Consider the following 13913-nt stretch of genomic DNA (forward strand, 5'->3'; position numbering starts at 1 on the left):
GGTCTTATGTGTGAGAAACAGATGGTCAAGCACAGTCCCTGCTTTGGGGAGTACACAGTCCAGTTATGTATGACAGTGGTGAGGAACAAGAGCTCTGGAAGGAGACTGCCTGAGTTTAAAACCTAGCTGTATCTCTTAACTAGCTCTGTTTTCGCATCGGCAAAATGCGAATAATAATAGCACCTACCTCAGCAATGGTGATTGTGAAGATTTAATCTCCACATAAGATGCACGTAAGACTATTTAGTGCATAGATACCTGCTTGTGTTATTAATATTTTTTGTTTTCTTGTTGTTATTTTCATCCAGAGTTGAAGAAGAATACCAGCCCCAGCGTGCTCTTATAGATCATTTGCCTAGAGAGAGCCTAATCAGGCCCATACTGTGGTGAAATCCCTACCATCAGAGCTTGACCACATTAGCCCATAGGTTTGACAACCATATATTATAGAGCACAGATTGAAAGACATGAAAGATAGGGAATTACATTTGAAACTAGGCTAAGGATGTGAAATCGAGATTGTGTTGGAAACCCTGTGATGGTGGTCTTAATTCCTTGCCCCTCTCCTTAATGTGCCATGTCTTCCTTGAGCCTTGCCCCAAATGATCTCACCACTGATTTTGACCCTGTCCATCTGAATGAAACTCCCTTTTAACCCAGCTGGCTGCTATGACCTGCTTTACTATACCATCTGAAAATGTCACTGTCCCTGGTACACAGTAGGGGCTCAGTAATTATGGGATAGTAAGACACACTAATGGATGGATAGTTGGATGAGTGAGAACCAGTGTAGTTTAGTGAAATATGTACTAGGTTTGGCCTTACACAGACCTAGATTTGAATCTTGGTTCCTATGCTTAATTAATGTGTATACTTTGGCAATTCACATTATTTTGCTGAGCCTCAGTTTATTCACTTATAAAATGGGACTAGTACCTCATTGCAAGTGGTTATATGGAGCTGAAATAGTGAATGTAAAGTGCTTATCACACTATGGCTGCTATTACTATGATTATTAACTTTTACCTTTTGAGGGAAGTAAACAAAAGATTATTATCCTCTTTTGAGAAAATTGGGGCACATTTTCTATACAGGTACTTTGCCTCCTACCTGATCCTTAGTTTGTTTCCTAAGGAACCTGCTTTATTATTACTATTTTTTTAACTTTTCATTTTTTTTAATTAATTTATTTTTTTAATATATGAAATTTATTGTCAAATTGGTTTCCATACAACACCCAGTGCTCATCCCAAAAGATGCCCTCTTCAATACCCATCGCCTATCCTCCCCTCCCTCCCACCCCCCATGAACCCTCAGTTCTCAGTTTTTAAGAGTCTCTTATGCTTTGGCCTAAGGAACCTGCTTTAAAAAGAAAACTGCTTTCCTCACCCTCTCCACTCCCATTTCATGCCCCCATGCCAAAGGACCTTTAGATTTAACACATGCCGGTGCCTTTGGTCAGGCCACCCTGCTTTCCTGACCAGCTCATAGACCAGCCAGTAGGCTGAATGAGCCACAGCTCATTTGACTTTCCAGCAAACCTCCTGAACTCTGACCTCTTTGCTTCCTCCCTTCATCGAGGTGTGCACTGGGTTGAGAATAGGTCAACTCTTTGTCTTCTCCTTGGGACCCGTGACACTCATCACAGTGACCCTATGCTTTGGATGTAGGGGGGCGGGTAGAGGGGAGGAGGAGTTGGAGGAGCTTCTCCTGAAGCTCAACATTGTGTGGGGACGACCTGGAGCTGGGATCACTGCCCTTCTTGCTTCACCAACTCCAGCTGCTCACCAGCTGTCTTTGACACGTGCCTGCCCAGCATAGGCCTCGGCCCACACCACAGGTTTCCTTGCTTTTTCCTAAACAATGTGGCAACCCCAAGCCCCTCCGGCCACTGAGAGCAGAAAGCCTTAACATCGATCGATGTAACTATCTTCCATGCATTGTGACACCCCACTGTCCTGAAAGCAGGAGCTCATCAAGGTCGGTGTGAGCCAACCTTCCTACATGAGCTCCCACCTCTAATCTAATTATAATCTGATCAGCAAATTAAAATGTGCCTCTTGGGGGCTGTGGTTCCAAAGGGAGTTTCATGAGTCCCAGGAGCTTCCAGTTAGGGACCACTCTCCTATTCATTTCCTCACCTTTGTCTGGGAACTGCCTGGTGGAAGGCAGGAAAGACCTCATGCTCAGGAGAGGAAGATGAAGGTTTTCCACGGCTAAACCACCTGTGGCCTAGTTTGGAACCTCAGATAGGAGATGCCTAGGCAGGGCTGAGACAGTTGCCATCTACCATTCTCCATTTCCCATCAAATAAAATAATGATTGGAGTGCCTGGGTGGCTCAGTAGGTTAAGCATCCAACTTCGGCTCAGGTCATGATCTCCTAGTTCGTGAGTTCCAGCCTTGGATCAGGCTCTCTGCTGTCAGCACAGAGCCTGCTTCAGATCCTCTGTCCCCCTTTCTCTCTGCCCCTCCTCAGCTTGTTTTCTCTCTCTCTCAAAATAAATAAACTTATGGAGAAAATAATAATTTTATTTATTCATCATTTATTCATGCACTTATTCAGAAAGCATCTGCCGACCACTTTGACCCAGGCACTGGGCAAGGAGCTGGGAAGGAAGGTGGAAACATGGTCTCCATGCCTCATGGTCTAGCAGGAAAGGTAAATACGAGTAAATAGGCAATCATGGTACAATATGATCAGGGTCACCTACCCGTGGGTGTGACTGTTGCATTCTGTAGACAAATAAGAAGGGCATGGATCCAGGCTGGAGGTCAGACAAGACTCGGTGAATTTGTGACCTTATCACTGAAGAGCCCTGAAAGTGATGAGCACTAACCAGTTGAAGGAGAGGGGGGGCACTCCCAGCAGAAGTCGTGGCACATTTGATGGTCTTTGGTGTACTTCAGAGAATTCATTGTTTTCTCTGGGTCCTTAACCCATTAGTCCCCAAGATCTACCAGATCATCATAGGAATTAGAAGTTCTGCAGTTGAGAGACTTCCTAAAGGAATAAACTTTTGGAACAAGTGGTTAAGTTCAGTTAATGATTAATAGAAGGGGATAGGGAATCAACCCTTCTAAAAGATCATGTTAGTGTTGTTGAATGTATATCTAGTCTGTTGCTTCTAACTGCTATATCAGATAGTGTGTCTCTACCACACTGAACTTAACTCATTCCCCAGTGATGGATACTTGATTGCCTGCAACTCCCCACAGTCACAAAATGCTGGGATGAACATCTTCCATGTTGCCTTTTATGGATCTGTGTAAGAATTGCTCTGGGATATATATATTCAAGAGAAGTGCTGGGTCATAGAGTAAGGTACTTTAATTTGACAAAGTGTTACAAGCTTGGCTTCTAGAGTGGCTGCACCAGTCTATCCTGACAGTATGTGAACAGTCCCAGAACCCCATGTCCTCTCCAACACTTGGCATTTTTTAGCTTTCTAACTTTTGCCAATATGTTGGATTTAAAGTGATGTTTCATTGTTTTAATTTGCATGTCTCTAATAACATAAGTTTGAGGATCTTTTCATATACTTAATGATAATCTTTTTTGTTTGTTTCTTCCTCTGGGAATTCACTGTTCATACCCTTGCCCCATCTTTCTGTTGGACTTTCTGATCCTAGCTTTGCTGCTAAAACCTGACTTGAGGCACAGCGTTCCCACAGATTGTTAGCTCTTGGGAGTCAGTATAGGAGCATGAGGGGCAACATGGCAGAGGGATAAGGACATGGACTTTGTAGCCAACACTGCCCTGGTTTGAATTCCACCTCCACTCCTTACAGCTGAATGATACTTTGGACACGTTACTTAACCGTGCAGTGCCTCAGTTTTCTTAATGCATAACATGCCTCATTGTGTTGCTGTAAAGATTGAATGTGTTATTATATATAAAGTGTTTAAAACAGTGTGTGTCATGGGGGAAGTATACACAAATGTTAGCTCTTACGATTAGACTACTACCTTCCTCCTACTTAGCGATTCTGTACCCTTAAGAAAATAGATATTTGTACTAGCAGGCAGTAGAAACAAGGCAGAGAAAAAAATAGCTCTCAGCCTAGGATCAGAGTTTACCCTCACTTCCTTCACCTTCAGTATTCACAAGACCCTGCCTTTTTGGTGAGTACTGGGCGGAGATAAGAACAGAACAGATCCTGATGGGCACACAGGAAGGAAGTACTGCTGTTAGAGCCAGGTCATTAAAGGACGGACTCCTGTCCTCTTGGGCTGTACACATCCTCCGAATCTTGAAATTAGGGAAAGAGAGTCTGGAAATTATCTCTAGCCTTTGAGACTAATCCTCACATTGGTAGGCATATCTTTCCACAGACCACCAGAGACCAAATCCTGAGCTGGCTTGGAGAATTGCTGATATTCTTAAGTCTTTGCCTATGGAGAACTTGAAGAGTAGTTGACATAGATCCTTTGAGTAGAAATGTTTCCTGTTGTAGAAAAACGTTAAGTGCATGGAATGACTTACTCTGCCCCCTTTAATCCAGATGTTAAGACCACGAAGGCCTAGCCCATACACCAAAGTCTGTTTGGTACCAGCTATCCAAATTTAAGGCAGTAATATCTAAACCCAGACGTACAAAATGGCACCTAGTATGCTGGCACGAGAACAGAGGGGAGGCTGCAGTTGTCCTTTGATGGATCACCTCAAATAGCAGTGTCTGCTTCCCTTTGTGCCATCAGATTCTCATTTTACTCCTGACCTTGTACTCCCCTTGTCAGCCAGATGGGCCAACTCACCTTCTCCCCATGTAAGTCACTGTCTCCCCGATACAGTTCTGAACCTGGGGATTTGTTTCTGCTTCAGCAAAAAGCATCAAAGAGACAGAAATCACTTCATTTCCAAAGTCTTACTGCTGCTCCCGGTTTCTGCTTCTTTTGCCTTGCCTTGACCTCTGGTACCTGGATATTCCTTAGTTTCTGGCTGCTTACTTGGTTTGTGGCCTACTGTTCTCCTTTAGCTCCTAGCCCTTAACATCTGACCTGGCTTTTGACTCTCTACCGCATTATCAGTGCTGCCTAGTCTCTGGCCCTTGGTTCTATTTTGACTCTGAACGTTTTGATACTTGCTGGGCATGGCCAACTGCTAAGTCTGTTCTTACCAGCTTTGCCGTAGCTTTCTCTAACCTGGCTAGCCTGTTTTTGTCCTGCTGTAGCCCACAGGTCTGGACACTTCTTTTGGTCATCAGAGCTAGCTTTGATTACCAAAGCTAAGCATAGTCATGTAGCCCTCTGGCCTGATCTGGGCTGGCTTCTCCAAGAGGGGTTTGATCCCCGTGAAGCTCTGGATTAGATGCTTTCTAAGTACGTAAATGGCCCTTGGACAAAAAGCCTCCTAGCCATCTGGCAAGGTGTTTGGTGCCATTCTTGGCCACTAAGCAGCCACAGTTCCTTTAGTCCTAGCAATACCCCATAGTGGGGCTGCTGCCTTTTGAGTTTTATTAAAAGTGAGGGAAATTTTCTCTGAGGTTTCAGAATGAGTCACTAGCTTGGTTGCTTACCCTCTTTGGCCTCCAAGTTTGTGAAGTGAATTGCCCATTCCCTTTGATTGGGTTAGCTGCCCGAGGGCCGAGCCTAGTCACTGTCTTCTCTCCATCCTACCAGACCACTGTCTGCCCTCCAGGGCCAAGGGCGGCATACTTGGTTGCTTGGACACGTCTTGCAGCCTACAAATTGGACAGACGGAATCAATACTCATGAACCTGGAGAGGCCCAGGTTAGCACAGTTAGTGACACTAGCTGCCTGGAGGGACAGCCTGCCATGGGAGGGGTTGTGATTGAATGGTGATTGGATACAGCATCTGAGGATTAACCAAATTATGTCCCTTTGAGTTTAGATCGACAAACCTTTCTCACTTGGATTTTATAACAAGCTGACTTGTACAGAATATAGAAGAGCTGCCTTCTTAACACAGGGCTGTGCCGGCATGAGTCCTGGGGGAAGGGTGGTCAGGTATATGTGCCCACTGTGGCCCAGATTCATGTTGTTATCACTAAGATTATATGGAGAAAGGGAAGAGAGCTCGTATTTGTGGAGCTCCTTCTATGTGCCATGTGCCACAAAGTTTCACATACTTTCTCATAACCTGAAAAGGAGGCGTCATTATCTCCATTATTCTGGTAAGGAAATGGAGTCTCAGAGGTGAAGTAACTTGTCCAGGGTCACAGGCAGTAAATGACAGAGCTTTAATTTAAACCCAGGTCTCTCTGTGCTTTTTATAAAATATCGTTCTGTCTTCCTAATTTAAGTGTCTTAATTCACATTTCTCTTGACTTCCCCACAGCCCAACCACAGAGTCAGGTACATAGTAATAATAATAACCAATGTTTATTGAGCACTTATTGTATGTCAGATGGTGTTCTAAGCACTTTACATGTGTTAACACAGCCATATAAGCCAGATGCTCTTATTATCCTTGATAATTATGAGATTGCAAAATGATGATGTTCTAATTTCATCATACCTTCTACATTTATTAGTTGTCATTCTACAGTAAGGAAGAGCTTTCCTTTCTCTCCATTAACTTGTTTTCAGTATGGAATTATGGAATCTTATTTTACTCAATGGGTTGTAATCCGTTACTGTCATTATTCATGTTGATGCTCAGATTGTCCCAGATTTTATTTTATTTTTATTTTATTTTTTTATTTTTATTTTATTTATTTTTAAATGTTTATTTTTGAGAGAGAGAGAGAGAGAGTGAGAGCAGGGGAGGGGCAGAGAGAGAGGGAGACACAGAATCTGAGGCAAGCTCCAGGCTCTGAGCTGTTAGCACAGAGCCCGACACGGGCCTCGAACTCACGAACCGCATGATCATGACCTGAGCCGAAGTTGGATGCTTAACTGACTGAGTCACCTAGGCAACCCAGATTGTCCCAGATTTTAAAGCCATATTCTTTTTTTTTTTTTTAAGTTTATCTATTTTGAGAGCGCAAGTGAGCAGGGGAGGGGCAGAGAGAAAAAGGGAGAGAGAGAATCCCAAGCAGATGCCCTGCTGTTGGTACAGAGCCCAACACGGGGCTTGATCCCATGAACTGTGAGCTCATGACCTGAGCTGAAATCAAGACTCGGATGCTTAACCAACTGAGCCATCCAGGCACCTCTTAAAGCCAGTGTTCTTAACCTCTATATCATACTACCTTTCTAGCAGATATTTTTTCTCACTGCCGTCAATTGATTTGCCTATGTATAACAGCCTTTTTGTACCCTTTGGCTTTTAATCTTCTGGGAAACAGTCTCATCCCACTAATGTGTAAACTAAGAACAAATATGTCTCCAAGTGAGAACCTGACAGACTCTGCTGTGAATTCAGTATCTGAGTTTTAGATGTGGATTTTAGCTGCTTACAGACACTTCTCATTTCTCTTTGGAATTATAATCCATATCCTACAAGGATTACCTGTGAAAGGTACTTCTTAAGATCCTTGTAGGTAAGGTGAATAGACACCTGAGATTCAACCTGACCATGCTAGATCAGTTGTAGAAGCACCTCAGCTACGTGTCTGGTTCTTTGATCTGTCTGTGAGGAGTGTGTGTCTGTGGACATGGGAATTACTAAAATTCATTCATTTATGCAGCAAGTAATTGAGCCAGGTTGTTTGCCTGTTGAAGGTAATGAAATTCAAGCCAGTTAGTACAGGGAAAACCCTCAACACTGATGGTTACAGATACTGAAAATCTAACAAAGAAGAGAAAAACTAAAACGACTGTTTGACTTTTTAATAGTTATAATAATTAGAGTAAGTTTTTGAATTGCTTACCACTTATACCTTCAAAAGCATTAACAGTTCTGAAGGCCAGTAAGCAAAAGATTAACTTACTAAGAGAAAAATGGTCAAAGGACATTATGAAAATAAAATCAACTGTTGTGATTCATTAAAAAAGAAACACAACTAACTACTAAACATTTTTTTTTTTTAATGTTTATTTTTGTGAGAGAGAGACAGAGGGCGAACAGGGGAAGGGCAGAGAGAGAGAGGAAGACACAGATCTGAAGCAGGCTCCAGGCTCTGAGCTGTCAGCACAGAGCCTGACATGGGGCTTAATCCCATGAACCACAAGATCTTGACCTGAGGTGAAGTCAGACACTCAACCAACTGAACCACCCAGGTGCCCCCTAAACATATTCTTTTAAGTCCAACCTCATTAGTGATCAAAGAAATTCAGTTGAAACGGCAGTGTGATTCCATTTCTCTTTACCAGATTGACACGTGATGAAGAAAAATAAACACCCTATTTTGAAAAAAAAATTTTTTAGTGTTTATTTATTTTTGAGACAGAGAGAGACAGAGCATGAACGGGGGAGGGGCAGAATCAGAAGCAGGCTCCAGGCTCTGAGCCATCAGCCCAGAGCCCGACGCGGGGCTCGAACTCACGGACCCCGAGATCGTGACCTGAGCTGAAGTCGGACACTTAACCGACTGAGCCACCCAGGCGCCCCGATAAACACCCTATTTTGGAGAAAGGAAGGCCCAACAGTTACTCTCTTTTTCCTTTGCTAGTAAAAAAAAAAAAAAATTGGTAGTCTTTCTGAAATTCAGTTTGGTGATATTTATCAAAACCCTTAAAAAGATTTAAGCTTTTGATCTAGGACTTCATCTCCAATGAATTTAGCCAAAGGAAATAATCAGACATGTGTTACTGAAATATTAAAAACAATCTAACGTTTTACAGTAGGAGATTGGCTAAATAAAATATACAATAGTCTTATAGTAGAACACTGTGCAGCCGTTAAAAAACGATGTGGTAGACAGGGGATCCTGGGTGGCTCAGTTGGTTAGGCATCTGACTTCAGCTCAGGTCATGATCTCACGGTTTGTGGGTTTGAGCCCCGCGTCGGGGTCAGAACACTGTGCAGACACACTTGGTGTCTGGAGCCTGCTTCTGATTCTGTGTCTTCCTCTGTCTCTGCCCTCCCCTGCTCTTGCTCTGTCTCTCTCAAAAATAAAATAAAACATTAAAAAAAAAGCCCAATGTGATAGACAAACACTTAAAACATGGAAATATGTGTGTTTGTGTGTGTTCAGAGAAAATTTATGTATGATCTTATTTTTGTAAATAAAAATGTACATACATTGAAAAAATGGATGTTTTATATTCTTTTTAAAAACATATTTTTTAAAGGTTATTTATTTATTTAGAGAGAGCCCGTGCATGTGAGCAGGGGAGAGGGGCAGAGAGAAAGAGAGAGAGAGAGAGAGAGAGAGAGAGAGAGAGAGAATATCCAAGTAGGTTCCATGCTGTCAGCACAGAGCCTGACGTGGGGCTCAGTCCCATGAACCATGAGATCATGACCTGAGCCAAAAGCACAAGTTGGTTGCTTAACTGACTGAGCCAGGCGCCCCTGTTACATATTCTAGAATATTTCCTTCTTTTTAATTATCTATATCTTCTGCATGTTTTATAGTGAACACATTTTTTTTTGTTGTTGTTACAGAAAAAATAAAGCATTGGCAGGAATATTCTGTAATAGAAGTGAAGTAAACGTATATACGAACACTTCCTGGGTCACGGATACTATGCTTGGTGCTTTATAAATTTACCTAATTTAACCTCACTGAGTCTGTAGAGGCCCCTGCCTCTGGTCCTCCTCCCTCCAGTCCATTCACACACAGCTACTGGAGTGACTTTTCTTTTTTTTTTTTTTTTTTTTAAATTTTTTTTCAACGTTTATTTATTTTTGGGACAGAGAGAGACCGAGCATGAACGGGGGAGGGGCAGAGAGAGAGGGAGACACAGAATCGGAAAGAGGCTCCAGGCTCTGAGCCATCAGCCCAGAGCCTGACGCGGGGCTCGAACTCACAGACCGCGAGATCGTGACCTGGCTGAAGTCGGACGCTTAACCGACTGCGCCACCCAGGCGCCCCTGGAGTGACTTTTCTAATAGCAGTGGTTTGGAAGGATATACCAAACTGTGAATAGTGGCTACTCTTGGAATTTTAAGGAGGTGGATGTTTTAATTTAGTATTTCAATATGGTATGTATTTTTCTAAGTCTTTGTATTTTGAGGTGGGGAGGAAAGGCGTATGTTGTCAGGTCCCTTCCCCTTTAAGCCCTTCAGTGGTCTGCTTCCTCTCCCATGCTTCTCTCCCTTACACTCTCTGCTCCAGCCCTACTTTCTTCAGGGGAAGCCCCGTGCTCATTTGCCTCCAGGATCTGTAAAGGCATTGAGTCCTCCCACTTCACCATCCCAGGTCCGACTCTGTAGCCTTCAAGTCTTAAATACCTTAAATACCACATCCTCTGGGAGGCCTTTCTTGATCCCTTCCCTTGGTTTCCCACTGCACATGGTACTTCTTCCATCATAGCCTTGATCACACATTGCTACAATTTTATGCTAAATTGTCGTCTTCCCCAGAAGACTGTAACCTCCATGAGGGCACAGACCCTAGCACAGTGACTACAACACAGGAAGCATTTGACAACTAATTGTTGAATAAATATTTTGTAGTTGTGGAAACCTATAGGGCCTTAGAAAGGTGTTAAATAACTTGGCCAGAGCCTCTCAGCTAGTAAGTTTCAGAGCTTTCCTACCCTTGACTTTCACACTGGCAGAGTTCATGTTGTTTCCCCTGTACCACTCACTTGAACAGACGCAGATCCAATCCCCAAACAGGTATCAGAATCTGAGACTCTACTTCCTAGGCGTTTCCAGCTTTTGACACTTCTGTCTTTCTGATTTCTTCCAGTGTGGTGCAGGTCCTCCTTGCTGCTGGTGCTGACCCAAACCTCGGGGATGATTTCAGCAGTGTTTACAAGACTGCCAAGGAGCAGGGAATCCATTCTTTGGAAGGTAAGCATAGACTCCCCTGCTGTTCTGAGCACTCTTCTCCCTTTGGCTACCAGGCAGTCTTGCTCTGTGCCAGCTCTACCAGCAACTCAGAGTCAGAGTCTATAAGTTCTTTATCCTCTGGGAACTCATGGATAACCCAAAAGGCTTGGAATAGATGCCTTTCACAGTCCCTTGTGGCTCTATAATTTAATTTATGTCCCTTCAGAAGTCTCGTCTCGGGGAATAAGATAGAGGCCTGACTTCATGACCACAGCAGGGAGTGGGGGTACTTTTTACCTGGTGTTCCGAAAGCGCCTCAGCCTGTGGAGCCTCAGAGGAGTGGACAATGGAGCAGGTTTCCATAAAATAATTAAGGCAACTGCATGGAATGTGGCTTTGTTCCTCTTCTACTTCCTGCAGACTTACCCTGTTCCGTCCCTGCCCTAGAACTAGAAAGTAGCCTCACTGATTTCCTCCGCCTCAGAAGTCCCTCTAAATACTACTCCGAATACTGCTCCCCCGCCTTCTATATGCAAAATGCAATCCTGTCTCTGGGACTGGCCCCTCAATTTACCATTATGACCCAGAACAAATGTGGACCTTCTCTGTGCCTTGACGTTTATGTTTGTAAAATGCAGTGGTCATAAGCACCTCCCAAAGGTGTCATGTGGGTTGTTTGGATTTTAGAAGAAAGAGGCAATGTGCGCCCGTACTAGGGTTTGTCACATGTCTGTCTGAGGGTAGTCAGTGAAGTCAGTCTTGGTTGCCTCTGGTGAGTGGTTCTTTGAAAGTGAGGTCTAGGAGAGGATGGGTTGCTTTGGCTACAGGCAGAAATGAATATTTCACTTTTGGGCTTTTGCTTGTTCGGGCGGTCTCCTCCCTCCCTGTCTGTTATCCTGTGTTGCTTACAGAGGCTGAGATACCCCTGTTTCTAGCAACAGGGCAGCCGAGCAGTGCTGCTTCAGGGTCGGCAGTGATGCCAGGAAGACAGCCAGCCACACTGACTGCCTGAGGGTCAGAACGTTGACTGGAGGGATGTCCAGTCAGGGGAGTGGTGCGCTCAGCCCTCGGAGCTGTCAGTGAGGCTGCCAGACTGACATAGCTCTGGTAGCCCAGAGCAGAGGGGTTGTTGCTGCCCCAGCGAGGTTTCTCAAGTCAGCAGCATGAGAGCAATGTTAAGAGCATCAGAGCATTGCTGCCCTGGTGAAGTGTCGAGTTGCCCTCCCCCTACCTCTCTACCTCTCTTCCTCTCTAAACCTACTCCTTGTGTCAAGCTCCACCGCTATGGCTAGACCCTCTACAAAGCCTTTACTGTCCTTGGCAATAATTGCAACCTGCCCTCAGCTGTTCTTTTGAATGTTCTCTAAATCTTGACCTTTTATATGGTTATTTGAACTCTCATCTGCCCATATGTCTGTTCTCTCCTCCTCAGCTGACAGTTCCATGTGCAGGCCATGACCTATGCCTCTTTGGATTCCCCACTGAGCTGGAGGAATTATGTTCACTTCATGTTTCAGAGGAGAATTTCATAAGTACCAAACTTGCCCTATATTTGCAGCTTGCTATGTGGAGACTTGCTTTGTGGGCTATCTTCTCTTTACTCAAACACAGTATTACTGTCCGCAGCTCTGTCTTCTATCCAGATGCTCTCACCAAAAAGCAAGGAGGAACATTTGCTGAGAGAGCAGAGCCAGGTGGAAGGGAAGGGATTGTTTGAATAAGTACCTTCTCACCTGCTCTCAGGATTCCAGCAGGGTTCAGTCATTATTTTAAAAAAAAAAGTTTTTTTAATGCTTATTTATTTTTGAGAGAGACAGAGTGCAAGCAGAGGAGAGGCAGAGAGAGAGAAGATACAGAATCAGAAGCAGGCTCCAGGCTCTGAGCTGTCAGTACAGAGCCCGATGCAGGGCTCAAAACTCCCAAGCCGTGAGATCATGGACCTGAGCTGAAACCGACGCTCAACGAACTGAGCCACCCAGCTGCCCTTCAATCATTATTTTTGATTTCACAGAATCTCAGAGCTGTGAAGCCGTGTAGTCTAACCTTTACTTTCACGCCAGTCCCCAACCCCTGCATTCTTTTATGTCTTTGTTATCTCCAGATTGATGCTCATATCCAACATTCTATTATAGATCCATAGTCAGTATACTTTTCCTAGAAAGAGCTGTATAGTGGCTTTTAAGCTTTGTGGGCCTCAGTTTTGATTACTCAGCTTGGCCACTATAGTGCAGAAGCAGTTGCAGACAATACACAAATAAATGTGCATGGATATGAACCAGTAAAACTTTATTTACAAAATAGGCAGTAGGCTGGATTTGGCCCATAGACTGTAGTTTGCTAACCCTGTTGTAGATATTTTCTTTCTTCCTTCCTTCCTTTTTCTTTACTTCTCCTCTTCTCTTCTTTTTTCTTCCTTCCTTCCTTCCTTCCTTCCTTCCTTCCTTCCTTCCTTCCTTCCTTTCCGCTGCCTGCCTGCCTCCTCTGAATTTTTAACTCTCACACTAGCCATACTGCATTCTGTATAGGTAGGTAGATAGACAAGAAAAATATTGGAAAAGGCTATTATATTCCTTATGAAATAAAGATTAAAATGTTAAGTATCTCATTTTGTATGATCTGCAAATTTGGTGTGTAGGCTTTCTATGGATTCATATGACATTCCTATTTAACAGGCGCTGTTCTAGGCATTGGTGAATTAGACAGACAAGATCCCTGCTATCATGTACTTTATGTGCTAGTCTTTGGTTTAAATGTTCATAAGGATTCCATTCAGTACAGAGCCTTGGACCTCATAATCAGGACAATTTGGAAGCATTATTCAACATTCACAGCTGAATCCACCAAACTTCATTTATCTCTAGCCTCCATTTGTCCACAGAATTTTAAGAGATTTTCTTAGATTTCTTGCGAAAATAAAAATGTGTTTAGCATTTGCCATATTTTTTTTTTTTTTTTTTTTTTTTTGCCCAGTAACCCTTTCCCCAAAAGATACTAAATTATTCTGGCATGGCCTTGTGTTATCCATAGAGAACCCATATTGATACCCAGTAATTACCTAAGTGTTAAAGAACCATTAAAAAAAAATACTAGAATTTTGTCAGAATCATTGATGAACTCAATCTT

At 43.4% G+C, this 13913-nt stretch overlaps 1 protein-coding gene across 2 annotated transcripts in view; it reads left to right on the forward strand.

The window, feature by feature from the left end:
- The window catches only part of CLPB (caseinolytic mitochondrial matrix peptidase chaperone subunit B), a 143846-nt gene that overhangs the window by 41918 nt on the left and 88015 nt on the right, over positions 1-13913 (forward strand). For both annotated transcript variants that reach the window (XM_011286604.4, XM_011286605.4), the window contains exon 4: positions 10708-10811. In XM_011286604.4, coding sequence (XP_011284906.1) covers positions 10708-10811 — 104 coding nt within the window. The remainder of the gene's footprint in view (positions 1-10707; positions 10812-13913) is intronic.

The sequence above is a fragment of the Felis catus genome, chromosome D1 (assembly GCF_018350175.1).
Source record: "Felis catus isolate Fca126 chromosome D1, F.catus_Fca126_mat1.0, whole genome shotgun sequence".
Classification (NCBI taxonomy): Eukaryota; Metazoa; Chordata; class Mammalia; order Carnivora; family Felidae; genus Felis; species Felis catus.